This window comes from Clavelina lepadiformis, chromosome 6 (assembly GCF_947623445.1).
Source record: "Clavelina lepadiformis chromosome 6, kaClaLepa1.1, whole genome shotgun sequence".
Classification (NCBI taxonomy): Eukaryota; Metazoa; Chordata; class Ascidiacea; order Aplousobranchia; family Clavelinidae; genus Clavelina; species Clavelina lepadiformis.
This window is the reverse complement of record NC_135245.1, coordinates 8,278,995-8,301,448: the sequence shown is the minus strand read 5'-3', so window position 1 is coordinate 8,301,448 and position 22,454 is coordinate 8,278,995. Positions and strand designations below refer to the sequence as shown.

At 34.7% G+C, this 22,454-nt stretch overlaps 2 protein-coding genes and 1 long non-coding RNA gene across 3 annotated transcripts; 2 read left to right on the top strand and 1 right to left on the bottom strand.

The window, feature by feature from the left end:
* Window positions 1-1,013: 1,013 nt before the first annotated feature.
* On the top strand, window positions 1,014-11,039 carry LOC143462110 (integrin beta-1-A-like). Its single transcript, XM_076960152.1, has 20 exons — window positions 1,014-1,376; window positions 1,519-1,660; window positions 2,246-2,412; window positions 2,564-2,676; window positions 2,787-2,902; window positions 3,478-3,679; window positions 3,830-3,961; window positions 4,123-4,272; window positions 4,435-4,524; window positions 5,492-5,629; window positions 6,894-7,005; window positions 7,121-7,197; window positions 7,328-7,449; window positions 7,600-7,712; window positions 8,715-8,911; window positions 9,006-9,128; window positions 9,390-9,526; window positions 9,649-9,779; window positions 9,898-10,067; window positions 10,339-11,039. Exons 1-20 carry the CDS (start codon window positions 1,298-1,300, stop codon window positions 10,402-10,404), a joined length of 2,577 nt encoding a protein of 858 aa, XP_076816267.1. The 5' UTR covers window positions 1,014-1,297; the 3' UTR covers window positions 10,405-11,039.
* A 1,257-nt stretch (window positions 11,040-12,296) lies between these two features.
* On the bottom strand, window positions 12,297-20,340 carry LOC143463181 (integrin beta-1-like). The gene is made up of 20 exons (XM_076961585.1): window positions 20,251-20,340; window positions 19,923-20,052; window positions 19,537-19,703; window positions 19,249-19,361; window positions 18,951-19,066; window positions 18,587-18,773; window positions 18,258-18,389; window positions 17,874-18,023; window positions 17,604-17,693; window positions 17,049-17,183; window positions 16,737-16,848; window positions 16,529-16,605; window positions 16,192-16,316; window positions 15,450-15,565; window positions 15,088-15,284; window positions 14,869-14,991; window positions 14,641-14,783; window positions 14,416-14,546; window positions 13,938-14,104; window positions 12,297-13,863 (listed from the first exon to the last, which is right to left on the bottom strand). Exons 1-20 carry the CDS (start codon window positions 20,321-20,323, stop codon window positions 13,801-13,803), a joined length of 2,547 nt encoding a protein of 848 aa, XP_076817700.1. The 5' UTR covers window positions 20,324-20,340; the 3' UTR covers window positions 12,297-13,800.
* Window positions 20,341-21,616: 1,276 nt separating this feature from the next.
* LOC143463064 (uncharacterized) lies at window positions 21,617-22,419 on the top strand. Its single transcript, XR_013118243.1, has 3 exons — window positions 21,617-21,722; window positions 21,801-21,889; window positions 22,079-22,419. It is a non-coding gene; the product is annotated as an uncharacterized LOC143463064 (long non-coding RNA).
* The last annotated feature ends 35 nt before the right edge of the window (window positions 22,420-22,454 follow it).

The window sequence follows — 22,454 nt, the reverse complement described above, 5'->3', positions numbered from 1 at the left end:
AAACACAAAAATAAAGTTAGCTTCATTTTCTAAGGTAATTTTTTTATGCCAGACCTATTTAAAACTACCACTATACAAAAAAACGCAAGTTTTACCGGAGCTTTTTAGCTTTCCGAATAGAGGCCTGTATTCCGTTTCTTACAGATAAAATATTACTTCCAAAAAATGAGCTGAAAACGTTACCAAAACACATACCGGGCATTTATATCTGTGATTTTGCATGTAGGCTATACGCAAAAATTAATTTTCATAAATACGACCTATATGCGTTATGCACATGTTACAAAGGCTTATTGCATAAAGATGATGAATTAGATGAAAGAGAAAACACAAAACTAAACCTAAAGCCTGGCCTGAAGTTGATTACCTGTTCCATGGTTCTTTATTCAGTTACTTCTTAAAAGCGTTATGCGTCTGGTTACCTGTTATGTGGTATCTTATACAGTTTAGCTTAATACTTGATTGCAAATGAAGTTGTTTACATGCTATTATACGAGCTCGTAGTTATTTATTCATTTTGTTATCCTATTATAGTAATTTATTCATCTTGTCAAAGTTATTTACGGATATTGAATAATTAATTAACTCAATAAGTAATCAAAGGACTAACTTATAGTATCCACAGCTTCATGCCGGTAACCTAAAAATTGTTTTAGACAACATCCACTCCAGCGTAATCCGTAAAAGTCGTCATATCCCTTTTTTGGAGTGTAAGCATTTGTGTATACCCTCGACTATATAAGTCGGCGGTGAGGCAAAATGAGGACAACTGTCTGAAATCACGAGAACGAATCAGTCACTATTTCCTTATTACGCGCGTGTCGCCAGAACATGATTAGCTCACGCAAGCACGTTTTCAAGTCAGGGTTTTAAAGTTATCCTTTGCAACACTCCACTATCATTTTAGCAACTCCGGAAATGACGCAAAGTATGCAATCTGTAACTCCGCTATACTTCCAGGCTTTGCTTTTTCAGGCACGGGCAGTATTATAGTCAAACCAACTATGAAAACATTAAACCGAAAAACTTCATCGTCAGTACTTTAAGGCCTGGCAAGCTTGGGTTCACTTAATGAGCAAGGAAGTAGCAAAGTTTCAGTCCTGCTGCCATTAATATTGAAAAGAAAAGTTTATGCAATCTTCACCATCTATAGGCCTATAATACTGTTTTGAGTAGGTAAACATTTTTGTTATTTCAGGATAATTCCAAACGCTCCAATTCATGCACGTGCAGAAAAAGTTAAATTAACGGTGTGCAGTATACAAAGCAAAATTTATCACCGTAAGACTGTTCAAGAATGGGCTGGCATATAGTTCTAGTTTTCTCTGTTTTGTTTTTAACGCTCGTGCAAAATACACATTCGCAAGATAACGTTGGTAAGTCGAATGTTTAAAAGAGCTAATTGTTATCGAAGTCTTATAGAGACCAAGAATAATTTGGAACTGTTATAAGTACCTACTGTATATAGTTAAAATAACAATTCAAACAACCCTAATTATAATCTATAAATTTATGTAGATGCTGATATTGCGCGAATATGTCGCGCAGCACAGTCCGACTGCATGGAGTGTATTTTAGCTCATCCAGAATGTACGTGGTGTGCAGATCGAATAGGTAACGCTGAGCGGGGTTTTCGGAGAATAAGGTGTAAAACTGAGAGGTAAGGAATTACTGTATAGAAGCAATACTTTTTGCTAATACTGGTTTGTTTCCTTGTCGACTCATTAGCCTACAATTGTGGTTGCTCTTGTTCAGTGGTCATGATATCGGGCAATACACAAAAATTAAATAAAAATGAGTGTGTCAATGGCGAACTTGCACAAAAGCTTGCTTGATTAGATTGGAGCTCGAGCAATAAGGAATCATCACCGAGTTTAATTTGTGCAAAGATTTTCCTCAGTCCCAGGATAAAGATTATGATACTATGTCATTTAAAGGGCCGGCCAGCATGTCTATGTAATAAGATTTAAAGAAATTAACTTAAAAACATCAAATTTTCACTTAAGTTGAGGTGCTTACTTTCGCAATGCAGTCTAGCATTTGAAAGGTTGTAAGCATTTCGATATATTTAGGTTACATTTTAGACTTATGTACATCGCAAACGTATTCACAAAGTTTACATTTCTTTCGTACGGTTCATACTTTTTATATATAGAAATATATATGTAGAAATTTAGATATATGGAAGTTTGCTAAAATATCCTAAACTTTTAACCAAAATAGCCATAAAAGTTCTTATATCCAGGGAAAACAACGCAACATGTAACCGTGAACAAATACAAAATCCACGAAACGATATTACGTTTCCCAAAGACATGAACTTTACAAAGCGAGAGGACGTCGATCTAACTGATTCAAGTCAACAGGTTATTCAACTAAGACCGCAAGAAAGTAGTTTGAAATTGCGAAAAGGTAAGTTACAAACCGTTACGGGTAACAGAGTGTACGTATTCAGATCAAATTGTCCCTGGTTATGGAAACTTTTAAAAAATGATTGAGAAGCAAAAAGTATGACATTTAGTAACACCAGTTCTTTTTTCGCATATCGTCAAATGTACTACAGGTCAACCCCAGAAGGTAAACGTCACATTTCAGAGGGTCTTTGACTATCCCTTGGATCTGTACTTTGTCATGGATTTGTCAAATTCAATGGGTGATGATCTACAACGTTTAAAGGTAATCAAAAGCAATAGTCTGGAAAGAGTGCTACGGTGTTTGCGTGAGAAGAACACTAGGAAAACTGTTGTTTAATAACGCCTGTTAATGTCTTATTTGTGCTTGAACAGGATTTTGGAGATGCACTTGTTGAAGATATAGTGAGCATCACTGGAAACGTACGTCTTGGTTTCGGAACATTCGTTGACAAGGTTGTAATGCCGTTTGCCAGCACCGTTCCAGCTCAGTAAGCCTTTGCGAATGACATAGGTCATAGAACAAAGCCAAAGTAAAGTGCTAAATTTAAAAAGCGAATTAACATTATATAGTTGGGTCCAATAAAGCTGCAAAATACGAAAAGCCCCCTTCTAAGTACGAATTACGATCTTAGTTGAAAAGAAAAACATATTAAGCATTGACATGAAGGTATTTGAAGCAAATTGACCTTAATTTATGGCCACTGTTACTTTAAGATAAAATCGAACTTAAAAGCTTCTAAATGTCTAGATTATATTTATATAACATGGCAGTTAAGCACGTACTGTAAAACATAAGCCAGCACTTTCCAGTTGACAGTTAAGTCCCAATATGTCGTTTGTAGAATACGTCATTTGCTGAACGTACAAAAATAGGCGTAAACCCATATACGGTATGTTTTAATTGAGAAGTGCCGATCTAGCTGCTACAGTTAGACGTTTAGTTGGACTTGTGGTACAATACAATAAGTAAAGTACAAAAGTACAGTACAATAAAAAGTACAGTAAATTTTAAATCTTGGGTTGATTCTTTAAAACTGTAATGAAAGTCGGTTGCTTATTGCAGGCTTAAAAATCCCTGTATCAACACGGCGACAGCCAATACGACCAGTGGGACGTGCGCTCCCGTTTTTGGATTTCGTCATCAACTGCCAATTACAAGTGACGGATCCCTCTTCCGGCAGGCGGTTGCAGATACTGAAATTTCCGGTAATATCGATTCTCCCGAAGGTGGCTTAGATGCACTAATGCAAATAGCTGTATGTCAGGTCAGTCATGTCACGTTTGCGGATGTTTGTTCTGCTGTTATGTTGTAATAGCTTATACTTTTTCGTTTATTAAAACCTTTACCATACTCTGCTTTATGTCTACGTCGGACTGGATACAATTGACTGGAGCTTGTTTTACGAAATGTTTAGGACAAAATAAAATGGCGAAGTGACTCATTGCGCGTAATCCTCTATACGTCAGACGCCACCCCTCATCTTGCCATGGATGGAAAGTTGGCTGCGATTCTAGAAAAGAATGATATGCATTGCCATCTAGCTGAGGTACGACAAAGCCCGTAACTTAACTTCTTCCTAATTCAAAAAATGTGGAAGAGATTGAAAACGCTGTAAACATAAGAATTAAATTCTCTATTAATTAAAATTAATTGTTGTTTTTGCTGTTGTTACCCTTCGCATTTAAAATTTTGATTTGTATGTTTCAGGGAATTAATCCAAATCTTCCAGATGCTGTAGTCTATTCCAAAAGCAAGGTTATGGATTATCCGTCACTGGGTCAGCTCAATTATGTGTTTAATAAAAACAAAATTCAAACTATTTTTGCGGTAACCGATGACGTCTACCCTTTATATGAGGTAAAAATTGATAAGTGACAGAAAAAAACAAGAACGGCCAAATCCAGATATTTAAAGTTTGGCCTTGCCGTAGTAAACATTATAAATTGTACCATGAACCTGAGTAAATAAACCAACAAACCAACATCGTTATGAAAAAATTTTTCAATATTTTTATTCCAGAACTTAAGATCTGTCATAGACAACGCGAATGTGCAGATATTGGCCAGAGATTCTGGAAACATCATTTCAGTTATCAGAGGTTCCTATTCGGTAAGCAGCAAGAGCTTTATAATTTCACAATGGATTTTAGTACGATACAACATTAGGCAAAAATTTGGTTATTTGCGTGTTTGTTTATGGCAATTGGATTGGACTTTTCAGTTTTCAAATATTTGGTAATGTAAAGCTGGTTAAAAATGTGAGTTGTTATTGTCCAATTTCAATTAAGATATTTATGCTATTGATAGAAGCATTGCACTTAAACATTCTGTTTTTTCTTAAAGTGAGGGTTAAATACAAAAACAAATTGATGTTATGTAAAAGAACACTACATACTGAATATTTTCGTAAAATAATTTTGAAAAATAATTCTTGGTTAGGTAATTAAAATAAGCAATGGAAAATCGCAAAATTGTCCTTAAATGTCAGATAGATGAAGGCTCTTGTAATGTCACAGGTAATCACAGACAACATTGGCAAATTCATAAATTTAGCTATACCTACTGTATATCGCGTATGACTTGTATGTATATATCTGTTACAACTATGTAGATTGCTCTAACTGTCAATAGCTAGATAGGTGACAACCTAAAGCCCAATCACGGCAACCAGTACGGTACCGATTTGACGGGTAGCATATGCGGTCCAAATGATACCGTAAATTCAGGGATGCAAATGATTGGACTACCAGAGTTTTACGTTTAAAACAATCGTAAATTATTCAATTACAATGTATCACGTTGTCAATTTCATCACATTACGCCTAATTGGACATAGGCTAAACTCCTACACTTTTGACTTCAGTGGACTACAGCGCAAGGAAAGCAAAAGCCTTGACCTATGTCGCAATAAAGGCCAAAAACTGAGACATTTTGCAACTTTTTTACCGACAACTACTTAACCATGAATTATTTTTCAAAAATATTTCACCAGAATGTTCATTAACTCACTTAAAACTGTTTGCTGCTATGCTGTAATATTCATTTCTGGATCACATCGTTTTTATGTCTTTTGAAAGACATTGAGCAGTAGAATACAGCTAAACAGCCAAATCGAAACACCTGACAACATAGAATTGAAATACAGAGTGTCGTGCAACGGGGCTGCCTGGAAAGAAAACAGTTTGGATTGTGGCGATATTGGAATCGGCCAAGAGGTATATTGCAAACGTTTTCATTTCTGTTACACTATATTACCAATTAGACGACAAAGTAGAATGGTGTACCGACACTTAATCACCCGACACTTAATCACGCGACGCTTAAACACCGACACATAATCACTAGGACATTTAATCACGCGACACATAATCACTAGGACATTTAATCACGCGACTCATAATCACTTGGATGTCGGAAAAGCGTGAGGAAAATTCAGTAATTCAAGCTCATGTGCATCTCTCTGTGGGGATGACGATGTGGATTGCTTTTAAGGTTGGCCTAAAGCCAAAGGCTATTAGTCTTTCTTTTAGAACTCCCCGACAATTGTCTTTGACTCCGTTGCGCCGGCTTTCTCTATAATGTTTCTTTAAATCAACACCAGCTTCATAAAGTCAAATTGTTATATTGTCCGAAGTAAGTTGTATCACATTAGAAACATTTTTATCATCTTTTCACATTTAAACAAAACTATAACTCCAATTCAGTAATGAACAGTCCAGAAGGTAAAACTGATATTATGTGTAGAGACAAGAAGGGGAGATTTTAACCAAACCTTAGTTTTTATAGAAACACATTAGCCAATCAGGAAATAACATGTCATTTTGCATTGCTACGTATAACCTATGTAATATGTAACATTATTCTATTGTCACCGAAGCTTTTGATCAAAGTACCATCAAAACGGTTCTGATGTGAAGAAAAAACTTTTTACCTATTACCTTTCTTAAAACAAAGTTTTGCAAAAGCGAAGTACACCACATATACGCATAGATGGGTATCGCGACAATTCTAATGATAATTTAAATTAAACCGTCAAATTCAGAAAACATTGGTTTAAAGTTGACTTCCACCAGCTAGAAACTGTTTGATATTTAGCCAGAAATATCACCAACACGATGACAGTCATCGTGTTGACACAGTTGACCGTTATCTGTCAAGCGAGATTTTAGTTATCTTCGTGCAGTTGCTTACATTTCCCATGCATGACATTGTTACCTAGTGTGTACGGTAGCCGATACTGTAAATGTGTGATTAAATGACGCGTGATTAAATGTCCTAGTGATTATGTGTCGCGTGATTAAGAGTCGCGTGATTAAATGTCCTAGTGATTATGTGTCGGTGATTAAGCGTCGCGTGATTAAGTGTCACCAAACCAGTAGAATGCACCACGTAGATTACTGTATATGAATCACAAACGGCTAATTATTATCATAGCAAAGTAAAGGAGGATAACTTTTGACCATGTTATATTCATTAAAGGTAACTTTCCAATTTGAATTTGTTGCCACTTCCTGTCCCTCGCAGTCAGGTCGGTCAGACGAAGTAGAAATCTCATCCAACTCAATTACAGATCGAGTGATTTTTAACATAGGTATAGGTCTTTCGATTCAGTCCGCCCACTCTGTTTAATTGCTTTTTTTTTGTTAGAATAACCCGTTATGAAAGTTTAGAAGTGTATAGTTTTTATTGAGTATCTTTTTATGCAGAGTATATTTGCAATTGTGATTGTGCATCAAATCTTACTCTTAATACCACTTTATGTTCCTATCAAGGCAACCTGGAGGTTTGTCACTGTATACATTTATCTTTACTGTAAAAATCATTTTTAAGTGCGAAAACTTGCTATAAACTAGGTTTACTATTCATTTGCTGGTTGTTTTAGCAAGAGCGAATTATTTTCCTTGTCCAAATAGTGCGGAATCTGCCGATGCGAAAACGGCTACCAAGGAAGCCATTGCCAATGTTCACCTTCAGCTGAAGCTGTTGTTTCCGATAGTAATTGCAGGGCAAGTGAGAGCGACGAAGAGATTTGCAGGTAAGTCTCTCTGGTTTTTCAGACATTGCACATAGCTAATATTTCAGTATATATAAACATATAAATAATTATTGCAATATGTATCATATGCATAAAGATCGACATTATGATTTTTTGTTTTTTTTTGTTAAATATATTTCAATTGTTTAGTGGCAACGGCATATGCGAATGTGGAGTGTGTGAATGCAAAGAAAATTACAATGGAGATCTTTGCCAATGTACCGACCAGTTTTGCAGAAGTGATTCTAACGGCATATGCGGAGGTACCTGACTTAAAATATGCTGTTGTTCTATATATGGTGGATATGCTACTGCATACTGTACATAATGTATAGGCCTACTGTTACAATCGACCAATATGTTGGGCTGTGATATATCAGTGAAGCGAGTTTTTTCCATCTAGCAATAGCATTAAGATCATATGCCAATCGCACAGCAAAGTCAGGACAATAAATTAATCTGTATTTCACTTTACTTAGAAAAAAATGTGTGTAGCGAGCATAGATATAGTAGGCTACAGTATACAACAAGTCGTATTCCATAAGTAATATAATCCACACAATAATGACTCGCCATCAACGGTAGGCCTACTGAAGAATAGAAAAATGTCCAGTAAAAGGATTTACAAGTTTAGTATACGCAATTTAACGTAATCAAATCACCACAGTATACAGGTACCGTAAGTGAACATATATTGATGGAAATTTAAAAGTAAATTCAAAATTATAAAATCAAGCTACGTCAGCCAAAAATAGTAAACATACAGAATGTTGATATGGTCGTAATACTCCGAATTACTTTCTCTTGCAGATTTATCAAAAATGAAACATTTTTTCCTTGAGTTTATTTCTACTCTATAACCAGGGTTGCCATCAGTCTCAACTCAAAAATAAGGACGACTAGAAAATGAAAGACGAATACCACCTTAAACAGTGTACAACAGGAGAAAGCAATCAATGTTCCTAAAAAAAAACAAAAAACAAGACACTATCTGCATGTTCATAATTTTGGTATCTCTTTGGTACAAAATGGTATCGTAAAGGTGACAAAATGCCCAAAATACGAACCTCTGCCCTAAAAATAAGACGAAAATAAGGACGCAAGTGAAAATAAGGACATTTCTTAGAAAAAAGGACAAAAATATTTTCTAAGACACGGACCTTCAAAATAAGGACAAATCTTAGAAATAAGGACGGTATGGCAACCCTGTCTATTTCCTATTTACATAGTTGGTCGTTTAAAACGTTTCTGGTCTTTTCTTCCAGGTCCAAACCGTGGAACATGTCAGAATTGTAACGGAGATCAAAAGTGCATATGTGAGGATGGTTGGAGCATACATCCTAATACTGGTACATGCTCCTGCAACGACAATAATTGCAGGAGTAATGCTACTGACACTGAAGCCCCTCTTTGTAATGGAAATGGCAAATGCGAATGCTCTACTTGTGCATGCAAGGATATTGTGAGAGAAATGTCGTTCAAAAATTTTCATATGAATATGTGCCGCATTTAAAGGACGTCAAGCCTTACATTAAAAATGTTCAATGTTTTTCCAGTTTTCCGGAAATCTCTGCGAAATATGTGAGCATCCGAGGTGCAGAGGTCTTGACGGGAAATGTGGGGAAGAAGCAATAAGGGAATGTGCCACCTGTCAGTACGATAACCAGAGACAAACCGAGGTATAGTACTCATATTAGACGTTTAAAGTGAGGTTTAAAAGAAGGCTACTTAGGCTACTTAAGTTGACAGACTGTGGTACAAAAACATCATAAAGGCCAAAAAAAAACCTGCCATAACTGCATTTCCTTTTATATATCGTTGAGAATACTACTATATTGCAACGCTTTGCAACGTAAAATATTCGTTTTATGTAGTTGTAGGCCTACTCTGTATTACAACACGGGTTTACGCGACATAGCTGAAAATCCGTCTTGTTTTAGCTCAAAACAGATCCTTGTGCCAAAGTATGCAAAAACAGGAGCCTGGAAACTGAATTACGAGTAGCACTACCCGACTGCAGTTTATGCAATGGATCAGCAAACACTGATGATTGTCGTCTTTGCGCCTCTTTTAACACGTAAAAAAGTGATATAACACCTAACTCTTCAAAAACTGTCAGTAGAACTGAAATTGTACCGTATGTTTCCGACAGCATAAAAAGGATTTATGAAATTAAAAGCATATTGCCAAATGTTGCAGACGTATCCACACCCCTGTCACTTGCCAAAGTTCTCTCACCACAAGCGGCTGCCTTGCTACATACATGATCGTTTGGTTGGACGCAATCAATAACTTCAAAATCTTTATTCGAAACTACGACGAAACTACAGGTATGAACCTGAGTTAGATAATATATCCTATGAAAGACGATATTAGTGTTTGTAACCATCTTTTGTACAGAAATGTCCAATTATACTGTATTTAAAATTTAGTCCTACTTCCTATTAGATAAATGTCCCGGTCCAACTGATCCGTTGCTAATCGTATTACCTGTTATTGGTGGTATTCTGCTACTCGGCATTATCGCTTTAATTTTGTGGAAAATAATTCAAACATTACGAGATAAAAATGAGTATGAGAACTTTCTCGAAGACACTAAGAACAGTCAGTGGAGCAAGGTAAGAGTTGCCATTTTGAACGTTTGCTGAAAAGGGTAAGATACAGGCAAAAAAAATCAAACAGAACTGTAAATTAGTCGAAGTATATTATAGGCCTACTATATATTTGTGAATTTGACCTGAAATCTAACACTGAACGCAAAGTTTGATAAGATATTTCACAATAATGAAAGCATACTCTTTTAAGGATGGAGATTTTTGTAAAGATGTGCAATACTATAATAAGGTGTGGGTATACAAAGGGTTCGTATATAATTTGTATTTTTTGCAGGGAGAAAATCCTTTGTTCTCGAAGGCAGCTGTTCGCATTGAGAATCCAGCTTTTGTGGGAAACTAAGTGCAAATATATAGGGCATAATGGTTGTCATTTTCAGAGTTCAAAATGCCAATAGCAACGATGCTGAACATTTTACTACTTAATTATCATCGACAGATGAACGATAGTGTTATTATGTAGGCTTACTGGAGTCAGAAACATGTGTTGACATTGGTTTTTGGCCAGTCATGAAAAGCTTTGTGTCATAAATTTTGCTGTCTTGTATTCAAACATTTTGAGCAGAAACGCGCTTCCAAGTTCGCTATTTGTGAAAAAACTGTTTTTCCAGATATTGACCGTTATACCATAGATTATTGACATCACAAACTTTTACTTTTTTGTACTGTTACAGTTATTTCGTTCTATTTCATTTATTAACTAATTGTTTTTATTTGTCCGCCTTTGTAAGTTTGTAGTTGGTAATTATGTGTTTGTTATATGAGTTGTATATTACTAAATCAACTACAAAAGTTTTCTTACATTGCCTAAACCTTTTGTAGGTGATATAAAAAAATGCGTTAAGTGAATGCATCCGTTACAATAACAGCATACCGAAAATATCTGACACTGTTTTGTATATTTTTGATGTGAGTAGCCTACAAAAGCTTACACACTGCCTGTGAAAACAGCTAATAAACCTTCAATAACATGTTGGACATATTTATTCCATGAAAGCAACACATCGAAACGAAAATAATATCTTAAATTTTGGAATGAGATCAACAGCGAGTGGAATAAGACTAGGAATGAATTGATTTTTGAATTTTCGTATTTGCACGCGCATAACTATTAATAGCACCCATAAAGTGTGACTATACAGAAATAGTTTATACATTTTTGTACAGATTTAATTTATAGAAGCACCTACATTCAATCAGTATAGCATAAGTTTCATAGGTATATCAATATGTCTGATATAGGCTTCAAATTTTTTCTTCAGTCACGTATTAGTCGCACCCTGATTATGCTGTATGTAGCATCCTATAGTCTATACCAGGGGTGGCCAACCAGTCAGAGACTAAGAGCCTCACTTCTTACTGTGTTAACTGCAAAGAGCCACATCATACACATTATGATTTATGACGCTTTTTCTTATTACGCCATAATACTGCATCAGATATTGTTTCAGTTTCATCATCTTTATTCTGGGTCGAAATCTGATGTAATCAGTCATTATTTAGCAAATATCAATTGAACATTAGCCAGTAGAGATTACTTTTCTGTATTATTTATCTGCCTAAAATGGGTAAAATGTGCTCTCTTTCGGAGGTTCAATATGAACGAAAGAGCCGCATGCGGCTCGCGAGCCGCGGGTTGGCCAGGCCTGGTCTATACTCTTACTTGTTGGTATATACTTGTGTACATTAGGTACAAAATACGCAATGTAGCCTATATACGAATAAGTTAAGCCTGTTATAATAATTGTGTGCTAAACTTGTTTTTTGATAGAATCATTCACACAATTTTTAACGATGATAGTTTATTCTGTTATTGACCGCTGAGCACCCGTCCACTTAATTGCTGAAGTCTGGAGATTTATGTGACACGCTTCGGGCGCATTCTTTAGAGTCAATTAACAGATCATGCAGAAGCAATGGAATATACGACGTTTTTGAATAATATAGGCTTAAATAGTTATTTATATCAGCTAAAACCATCAAACGAGATGAGTTAATTTGGACTTGATTGAATTACAATAAAACTGTAGATGGCCAAAGTAGAATTTCGAATAGACAGTTATTCGAATCCAAATTGTGTGGTTTAACGAATCTTGGAATTCGAAAACCTTTTGTTTCAGTGGTAACACATCTATAAATGGAATTAGAATGTTAAATTGTTTTGTTTGAAAACTACCCTACGAAAACAACAAAAGGTCAATTCGATTCCCAACAGTATAATGTTTACAACCGAAGTACAATTAAGTTTGGTGTAATTGGATTTACACAGATTTACTGATGTATGTATATTATACATTGTATAGGTATACATTCACGTTTAAAACTGTTTCCTTTGCCAGCAGAGCCTATATACATGAAAGACTATAGTTTTCACTTTATCTTTTGAAACCAAAAAAGTTTTTAAAATGAACGCCAACTAAATTTAATGCAATAAACTAGTTTAAACAGGTACTTACAAACAAAGGCAGAAGAATACAAAAGAACACTATGAAAGCTGATAAAAAACTATCTCTTATGTGGAATTCAAGTCAAAGAAAATGTTTAGAGATGGAGCTTCATAAAATTGTCTTCGTTATATGCAATACTGAAAGCAATCGTATGTTTACATTAGCATAAAAGATTTTCTATCAACAGCATAATAACCGTATAAGTACTATGGGGTTCGGTAAACTTTTTATTACAACAAAAATTGTAAAATAATCTTATAAGCAAATTGTATTATGTACTAAAGCAAATTTGACATCCAAATCAAGCAATATTCAGCATTTCGTATTTAAAACACATTTACAAACATGTTTTAAAACTAAAGTAAATAACTTCAGAGAAAAAAGGATGTCAAATACAGAGCTCAAATTGAAAAGAATAATTTGGTTCAATGATCACTAAGCCGACCCTGGACCGGCATGAATGTAGTTACTGATTCCGCTGGTTACTTATGTTCAGTTATTATTGGCAGTTCAAGAGGTTTAAGCACTTGCTGCAAATGGTAAAGCCATTAGTTAAAATAAAATCCTAAAAATTAAAATTAAAATTTTTACTCATTTAAATACATGTTAATTGAAACAAATTAAAAGAAATTTAAATTCAAAAAACTCAAATTAGTTTGTGTCAAACCAAACAAACTTTCTAAAAATTGAAAATCGTTTCTATAAACTTACATAAAAGTTCAAACAAACTGGCACGAGTTTTTAATATGTTTGAATTAATTTATTTAAACAAAACTTGCAGCAAATAAGCGGTGTTTGAACTTAAGGTTATTTTGCCGTTTAACTAGTGATGGGTTTTTGGCCGATTAATGGGTTTAAAAATGAACTTTTGCTACAATCATTATTACTTAAAATAGTTGATTATTTGGCTACCATTTACTCAAACCAGTATGTTACTGAAAAACTTAAGAAATTATACGTAATGACAAGTTTAGAAGAGGCCGTTTTTCAAAAAATGACACCAATTAATCAGTAAAATATCCATCAAGCTAAAGTAAATTACCAATTCTTTGGTACAACCTTAGTATATAAAAATTATGTAGCTTATATCAAATTTGAATGAACTAGTGCAAGTATTTGTAGTTACATTGATATATATTTTTTTAAATCTGTTTAACATAGCTTTTCCCAAGGAACCGATAACCAGTTTCAACTGCAAATACTCGTAAGTAACTAAATAAGCAACAAGGGAATCGGTAACCAACTTCACGCCGGTCGGTCACGGTTCATATATCTTGTAGATTTCATGCTTTTTATCCTACAAATGCAGGATTTTCGACTCGAATTGACGCTTTGGAATAAAGAGGATTCACTCCCTAAACAAAAAAGTGACTTTACGACATAACAAAAAATATTATTATCTCATAGATGGAGCCGTTAAGTCACAAACCTCGTTTGTTGCAGCACTCTTTAAGTCTTGCATAAAACGTTTATATTCTATCCTGTCACGTAAGGTTTGTAGGATCTTCCAAACAATTAAAGCGATTATTCCAAGCAATACAATGCCAGCCACCACAGGTAAAGCAATTGTAAGTGGGTCTGGTGGCTGAGGACAATCTAAAATTATAAATAACTTGAGAATAATCTAAACTACTGCTTTAGTTTGTCAGTAAAACATTATTAGTTTATTACATAGTAATCGGCATATACTCTTTACATTTTTCAACGTGGTGCCATTTATTTTAGAATTTATTTTACATAACAGTAGCGAAAATATTGTTAAGAAGTATTTTCTTTACATGTTAAAAATAGTATTGATGTATTTAGCAAAAAATGCTGTCCTCTAGAGTCTAGATAGACGACACTATGCACTAGAAAAAACAACAATTGTAAGCGTGTGCAAGGCTGCACAACACAGTGATAGTTACCGTTTTGTTCGTTATAAGACCGTATATAAAGAGCAAAATCTTGTTCCTCTGTTAGCCATGCAATTAAATAATGAACTGTGCAACCACTGATAGTCAAAGAGCTTGAACAGGTGATAGGGGTGTGTATTTCTCTAAACACGAAAGGAAAATTGCCATATGCCAATATTTATAGGCTACAGTAATGTAACAAAAAATAATGTTAAATGTTGGAGCTTTTTCCTGCACCTATCAAATCTTAAACATTCTCTGCAAACGTCAGGTTGAAGAGCACAGTCAACATTACATTGTGCTGGCAACGTAGGTACGGCCGAGGTGAAAGTTAGGCTATTGTTCTGACACAAGATTTGACAATCTTGGTTATTATTCGTCTGGATGAAATAAAAAGGGGATTCCGTAAATATCAATACGTAGCTAAGTTATTAAGTTTTAAAACGTTAAAAATGTTTTACACACCCCACTTTGCTCGTCGTGGATGCAAGCCGCACATTCTCTTATTTTATCTTCCTCACAAGTTCCATCAATATCTTTACACTGAGGATGGATGCACCTCTCACAATAGACACCGCTATAATAAAACTTCAGAAAGAAATTGTAAGAAAACTGACTAAACGATTCCTTTTCAAAGCTTTAATAATACAGACTTTAACAAAAAACGTAATACCGTACACCTACAGAGTTGCTATCGCATTCGCAAGCGTCGCATGCACATCTTCCATTTCCACTGCAAATCATTGACGTTATGTTTTCGGAAGGCTGTCGACAGAACTTCTCGTTGCATGCACACAAACCATTTTCATTTGGTGTCCAATCTCCGACACATATGCATTCTTGATTCTCGTTGCAGTTCTCACACCTGCCACGATCAGGGCCTATAGATTGTTGCAAGCAATTTAAAGAATTAATAAAAACTGAAAAATTGCTCAAATAAGTTAATATAATGTAGATTGATAATAATTTAATTAATTCCTAAATATAACTGCTTTCTTAAACCAAAAAAAAAACACTTTCTTTGCATATTGCCAAGGATAAGTCACCTCCGCATAATTGTCCAGCATTTCCTGCAGGGCATCCAGTATTTCGGCACTGGCAAAACTCTCCATAGAAACCATCTCTGCACTCGCAGACGCCACACTCACAAATCCCTTGATCACTGCAAAGCGAATTCTGATTTGTTTTTCGTAGATAAAAGTATAAGATGCAATTATTGAGACTAATTTCGTGAGTATATTGGCGCTGTTAAACAGTTATCAAATTTTAACGGTTCTTCGTATAAGCTAAACAACGTTTGCTGTAAAAATATAACTTCAAATTAACATGGCTACGGTGTGCTTAGAGATTATACTAAATGCTTTACGAGCCATTTCGTGGCCTTGCTATAGCTATTACCCGCAGTTGTTATAATTAGGCCTATTATTTTCGTGCACGCTGTTGATTTTTCGGTTTTGTTATACTTTTCCTGTTGATTAGCGCATGCTAATAACAAGAAGTGTTATTTTTTTGTCCCCACCGCGTTTTTGACGAAAAAAAATTGATTGATGATTGACTGATAGATTTTAAAGCAAAACATGTAAGATATGCTATAAGAGTTCCGATTTTTAGATATATAAGAGGCATCACAAAGACTTGTAACATATAATCACATTGCACGTAAAAAATCAAATGTTACTTAATAAATATTACAAGATAAGCGAAGTATTTATATTTTCGACTCAGCTCAGCAGCAAAAACAATAGATGAACTCCATGAAGTAAAATCCTATGGACCTTAATTCCATACCTGCATATACTTCCTCCTTCATCTAATGGCGTCGCTAAACATCTCTCTTCTGAAATGTCTTCACCATTTTCAGAGCATTGGCACTGAGTTCCTCGATACCCTTCGTTACAATCACAGTTTCCACACTAAAAATAGAAATATGTAACAAAGTTAAAGAAAGCATACAGAAATAATATAGTTCTTACAATAACAATAAAATAACCTTAAATAAGTAGGTTATGTGAGAAATATTGTTAAATTTTAGTTTATATTACTGTTATATACAAAGTATATACAATATGTAGGTATTTGCAAAGATTGCAAACCTAAACTGTATAGCAATTTTCACATATAGTACCTGTAATATTCCACTGTTGTTACAAAATCGGCTGTTTGGTATTTGGACGGCAGTGCACTCGCAATCACAAATATATTCTGTAAAAACGTTGATTGTGTACTCAAGCTCCACTACTTTTGTAAGCATTGAATTATTTAATATCTACATATAATAACGGAGACCGAAAATTAAATCCTACTGGTGTGCCACACACAGCCATAATCTTTACCTATGCCAATGTCTACAGTATCAGTGATGGAGTTAGAAGTGATTCGTAACATGTCACGCTGATTAACGTCGTTGGGACAAGAATTTGCGATGAACTCAAATTGGAAAACGGCCTAAAAGTGGTAAGATAGAGAAATAAAAAAAGTTATTTCTATAGATATAGCTTAAATAATCTAAGTATAGCCCATATATACTGTAAATTAAAAGTAATACACAAATTATGACTTTGCACCCCGATATCTTCATTGTCTATAAGAAAACATTATGTATATATGTATATATATTTTTTGTAAAATAATCATTTGTCACTCACTTCTTCTGCTATGGACACGTTATTGCATTCTAAGCTATCTTCAATCCATGAATCTCCTCGACAAGAAACTCTGTACTTGAGATTAATGTTTTCGGGAAGTGTCGGTCTTGTAAGTTGGATCTTTGTCCGCAAAGCCTGTGCAAAAATATTGTTACAAGTATCTGGGGTGTTACTATAAGTTACAAAATATAAAAATAGCTTTCTTTGATTAAATTTTTTATAGACAATTTTTTTATACATTTCAAATATATTCCAAAAAATGTTAATCATGAACTAATATAGTATATAGTAATATAGGAGGTAACTGGGTCAGTTGACAGGGACAAAAAAACGCAGGCTCAATCTATAATGAAAATCAAGTTTTTGAATATCCTTTCAACTATAGGCCTATAACATTTCTTCGTAAACTGTATACTATAAGCATACTTATCGTAGTTTAAATGTAGCATTACATGTTAAATTACATGAAGCTAACACATATAACATCTTTTTTCTATTATACTTTTTTCAGTAGTAACACTGAGTCAGAGAATACCACGATATATTTGCACTCACGTTATATGACGTTTCTATCACAGATACAATGTTACTGGAATCGCTGTTCAATCGATCAACGAAAGAGTTCTCTATAACGTCAGGAAGATTCTAACAAAACAAATTGGAAGATTTCGTTTTACAACATTTCATAAACACACAGTTTTGCAAACGATCCATTGATATACGAAAACGGAACGTATAAAATATATAGTTCGTAAAGCTAACGAAACTACATCGCCATATATAAGAAGAATAATGGTTGAAACATTCCCAACGGCAAAAATTTACCTTGTACAAATCATAAACATCTTGTGTTATGGCAAATATGGTTTGGATCTTGTTTTCGTTGAAAACATGCTTTAATTGGCCTACTGAGGGATAATCCATAACTCTGCTTTTTGCATATAACATGGCATCTTGAAGATAGGGATGTATACCCTGCGGTATAAATGTGAAAAAAATTTGCATTGCCTTTCTTCGCCGCTTTAATATGTCAATAATATGTCCGCCTGCGTGACACAATCAGTCTATTGACGAGGCTGTTTGTAAGGGCATTTCTAATTTAAAAACTTCAAGGGATTTTTAGGAATACCAATCTCTCCAAATTCTGGTCTAAAGTTTGAGCCTTGAGAAGTTTAAATAAGGAACTTTGGATATACTCAAAATTTATACCGATTCCAGGTGGCAATTCATGTCGTTGCTCTCTAGAATCGCTGCGAGTTTTCCATCCATAGCTAAGTGGGGCGAAGCATCAGATGTGAAAAGAATAACACGCAATGCTGCTTGACGCCATTGAATTATGTCCTGTGGGAAGAAATTTATGAAAGGTATTTAAAAAAATGCAAACGAGAAACGTCGGTCAAACCAAAAAATGTTTGCGAAAATGCCCGTATAAAACGACAAAAATGTAATTAATGCTTTAGCATAGAAGTTCAGAATACAATCTGCCTAAAATCTGTAAGTTCTTGGTATTCGTATAACTTTGTTCAATGTTTGAATACCTGACATACTGCAATTTGCATCAAAGCATCAAAGCCACCTTCGGGAGAATCGACATTCCCAGATATGTTGGTTTTCTCAACTGCGTCTCGAAACGCATCTCCGTTTGAAGTTATCGATAACTGATGGCGAAACCCAAACACTGGCGCACACGTGGTACCTTGAATTTCATAGCATGGATCTTGTAGACTAAAGAGAAATGTTAAGACGTACAGTATATAGACGGACGTGGTAAAATTTAATAATATCCCAATCTGATCGTGAACTTGCGCTGTTAAGTAAATTATCTTATTATATTAAGATCACCAACAACCATTGTTTCTTGTGTAACTGTGTAGTAAATTATTACTGATTAACAATACTTACTGCTCTGGAATTGTGCTCGCAAAAGGCATTAAAACTTTATCGACAAACGAGCCAAATCCGAGCCTGACATTTTGAGTAACATTTCGGATATCTTCCACTAAACTACTTCCCAGTTGCTAGAAACAGAACCAATAAATTAACAATCTACAAGTTTTTTTTCGTCGTCAAGAGAGGTCACAAAAAAGTTATCTAAGTCCTATATGATGATGTGATTAGCCTATACGTCGGATTTTTTTATAAAGGTCTATATGCCTACAGTCTACAAGAATATCTTATATCCAGATTCCATAGCTCTAACCTGTAGTGTTTCTAAGTCATCACTCATGGAGTTTGACAAATCCATTACATAATAAAGATCCAATGGGTAATCGATAACTCTGCGAAAGGTAATGTTTACTTTTTCGATCCGACCTGAAACAAAACAGTTTATCAAGAATAAATTTTGTGTTATTTTGCAGTTAGGGCTACTGAAATATCATTACGTTATAGTCTTTATGATTTTTAACCCTTTCCATTCGAGCTTTTGATCAATAACCTATAAGTTTAGTTTATTGCGAGTTATTCCTGAACCGAACTATAAACATACCCGGTCTCAATTTAAGGTCGATTGATTGAGGTTTCAATTGAGTGACCGAAAGGTTTGCCACGTTGATGTCGATCTGGCTAATCACAGAAAAATCGTTGTCTTCTGTCAATGTAACTTCGTTGGATGGGTTTTGAATGGATAGCGAAAGACAAGCTATCTGATTTTCGCTAAAAATGCAAAATTGCATTATCATTAATTGCTAACTGGCAGAGAACCTGACGTTTTAAACCACCGCACTGCAATATTTCTACAAAACATGACAGCATCTTTTATGTAGATGCTGTTCATAAAATCATCTTATGCATATTATATCACCAGCGCGCGCTGCGCAGTCTTTTGAATGTGTTGGGTTATTCTTAAATGATGGAATGGTATTCACACAACACCTGGTAGTTCTGCATCTGCGCCTGTGTGTTCCAGTGGTAGTTTGGTTATCAGAACACCACGTACAGTCTGGATGAGCCATTATACACGTTCTACAATCTCTTTGGGCATTGATACAGATTTCAGAAACACCTAAACGATAAATTAATTGTATTGGAAATAGTATTTTATTTCGTTGTTTCTTGCCGTAAAAAAATAATTTTTTAGCTTATTACCTGTACGATACCTGTAACCTAAATATATGTATCACATCACACTATGCCCATGTATAAAGATATTCGTAATACATAAACCTATACACAAAATATCTTAGCATACTTTTGCACATACCAACATTTTCTTGTGAATGAGAGTATAACAACGATGTCACAAGGATGAGCAGTATGATTAACTTAGAAACCATTTGTCTTTGCTTACTTCGAAACTGTTAAAACATTTTTTTGATTAGTTACACTTTTGTTTTAAAAAGCTGCATCCATCTGCTAGAAACTGCGCTATCATAGCTCGAAAACTGCGTTCTAACTGCCTTGGCTTGACGGTACATTGCTAAAAATATTAGTTTGTAAAATCAAATCAACTATAGATAACATATGACTGATATTATTAAAGCTAAGCAGCCATCACGCGACACCATTCAGACACAGTATGACAAAAACCACTGCTATTCTATTACACGTATTTAAAATTGCGGAAATGTAACACTAAACAGAAGCGTTAGCAAAATTGCACCTTGCAGGAAACTGTATTATCATTGCATGTGTGAAAATCTTGATTAATTCTAGAATCTCGACGTCTTCTTGTCAAACGTGCAACTACCCTCTGCCAGTATATGAGAAGTCAGATTTTTACCAAATGGACGTGTAAAATCTCTGGCTGCAATAAGTTCTTTACTTAAAAAGGATAACTGAGTCCGCTTTTTTAAGGAAGTGGTTCGAAAATTTAACTTAAGCATCGTATCCAGAAAAAAAAGTTTAATAAACCCTACGCTTAAAGTTGTTTACTTTTGATTGCAACAAAAGCAGAGAAGTAAATATAAGTTTCTCGGGCGATAGTTCCACGAGTAGTGGAAATTACTTAAAACGACATCACAACAACATCGAACTTACTTTTAAATGGTTAGGTTTTCTAACTTTTCTCCTAAGTACTTCACGTCTCCTGGCATTCCTATTTGTTCGTAGCCGTTTATTTAACATATATCTATCGCATTTTTATTTTTCCTATTCTGTGCTAATTGATGGACTAAACAACACATTTCATTGATAACAAAGACATCTACCAAACTCCTTGCCGATACAATAACAGATGAGATAAGCAGGAAAGCATGACCTCAAAATGCTTGTAATGGAAATTAGCATACAGCTGGGTAGCATTATGGTATACATTCGTGTTTTTACAGGAAGCTGCATGTAGGCCTCGTTTTAGAAAGCTAATAAACGTTTGCAATGGTGTAACTCAAATCCAAGAAAGTTTAATTTAGACTTATCTTGTGCAAAAACAACCTATAGGCCTATATACTCTAATTCGGAATATGTGATCTCATAATTAATCAACATTAAAAGGAGAAAGTGAATAACGAGTGTTGAATAGAATTATTAGATTTTTCTATTTCTTGTATAGTCCAAGATTCATAATTTCTGCGTGAAGCCGATAACCGGTTCCCTGGTTACTTATTCAATATAGAAAATAACTTTATTTAGAAATAATTAGATGACCACGTAGCTATGTAGCATGTAACCAATTTAATTTGCCAACAGCTAACTGAATAAGAAACCAATTAACCATAAGAACCAACCAACAAACAGGTAATTAACCAGCTTCACGTTTTGAATAAGTAACAGTTTAAGTTTTGTCTGGGCTAAGCATTGGTTTTCATAATACAGAATATATTGGTTCTGAAACGAACTCTACTTTCCTACAATATTTTTCGATTTTGACGGATATGGATTTGAATATGGGGTTGACTTTAAAGGTAAGCTCAAACAAAATAAAATAAATATGTAAAATACAGTACTCATTGCTATAGTAATGTTTCGAAAATTGTAGCTTAGTAGGCCTATATTTACAAACGTTACTAATACCGGCATATATATTAAATTCTCTGTTCCTTTCTGTTTGTTATTATAGTTAGTACTATTGTACAAAAAACATTTTTCTGCAGAACAAGGCACGATTGTCTGCTGCGTCAGTCTCACTGCAATAACTGGCATTGTTGAATACAGAAATAGATAATTATGTCGACATAGCTTGACAGCAATGGTAACAGGATCCTTTGTTATAAACCGCGGAGTGCATGTCATTTCCCGTTCGCAGGGCATAATTAGTCTAACCCATGGATGACGAGCGGATCTATTCACGTATAGGCCCGATATTGAATCATTTTGTTTCCATTAATATTACGTAAAGTTTATAGAATGAAATCGGCATCAAAAATATATTGTACATGCTTTTTGTTTGGTGACTTATGCTTAGTGAGAAGATGAATAAAGACAACCTACCTTACCCTCTATGTTTCCCAATCAATGGAGGGCTAAAGT

Bases quoted from the DNA above. Each gene is read 5' to 3' on its own strand.
- LOC143463181 (XM_076961585.1), bottom strand. From the start codon at position 20,323: ATGGTTTCTAAGTTAATCATACTGCTCATCCTTGTGACATCGTTGTTA. The intron at 19,067-19,248 runs GTTAGAGCTATG...TTCTGTTTCTAG, and splicing joins ATGACTTAGAAACACTACAG to CAACTGGGAAGTAGTTTAGT. The intron at 14,784-14,868 runs GTGTGTAAAACA...TATTTCATCCAG, and splicing joins TCCACGACGAGCAAAGTGGG to ACGAATAATAACCAAGATTG.
- LOC143462110 (XM_076960152.1), top strand. From the start codon at position 1,298: ATGGGCTGGCATATAGTTCTAGTTTTCTCTGTTTTGTTTTTAACGCTC. The intron at 9,527-9,648 runs GTAAAAAAGTGA...CAAATGTTGCAG, and splicing joins CTTTGCGCCTCTTTTAACAC to ACGTATCCACACCCCTGTCA. The intron at 9,780-9,897 runs GTATGAACCTGA...ACTTCCTATTAG, and splicing joins AAACTACGACGAAACTACAG to ATAAATGTCCCGGTCCAACT.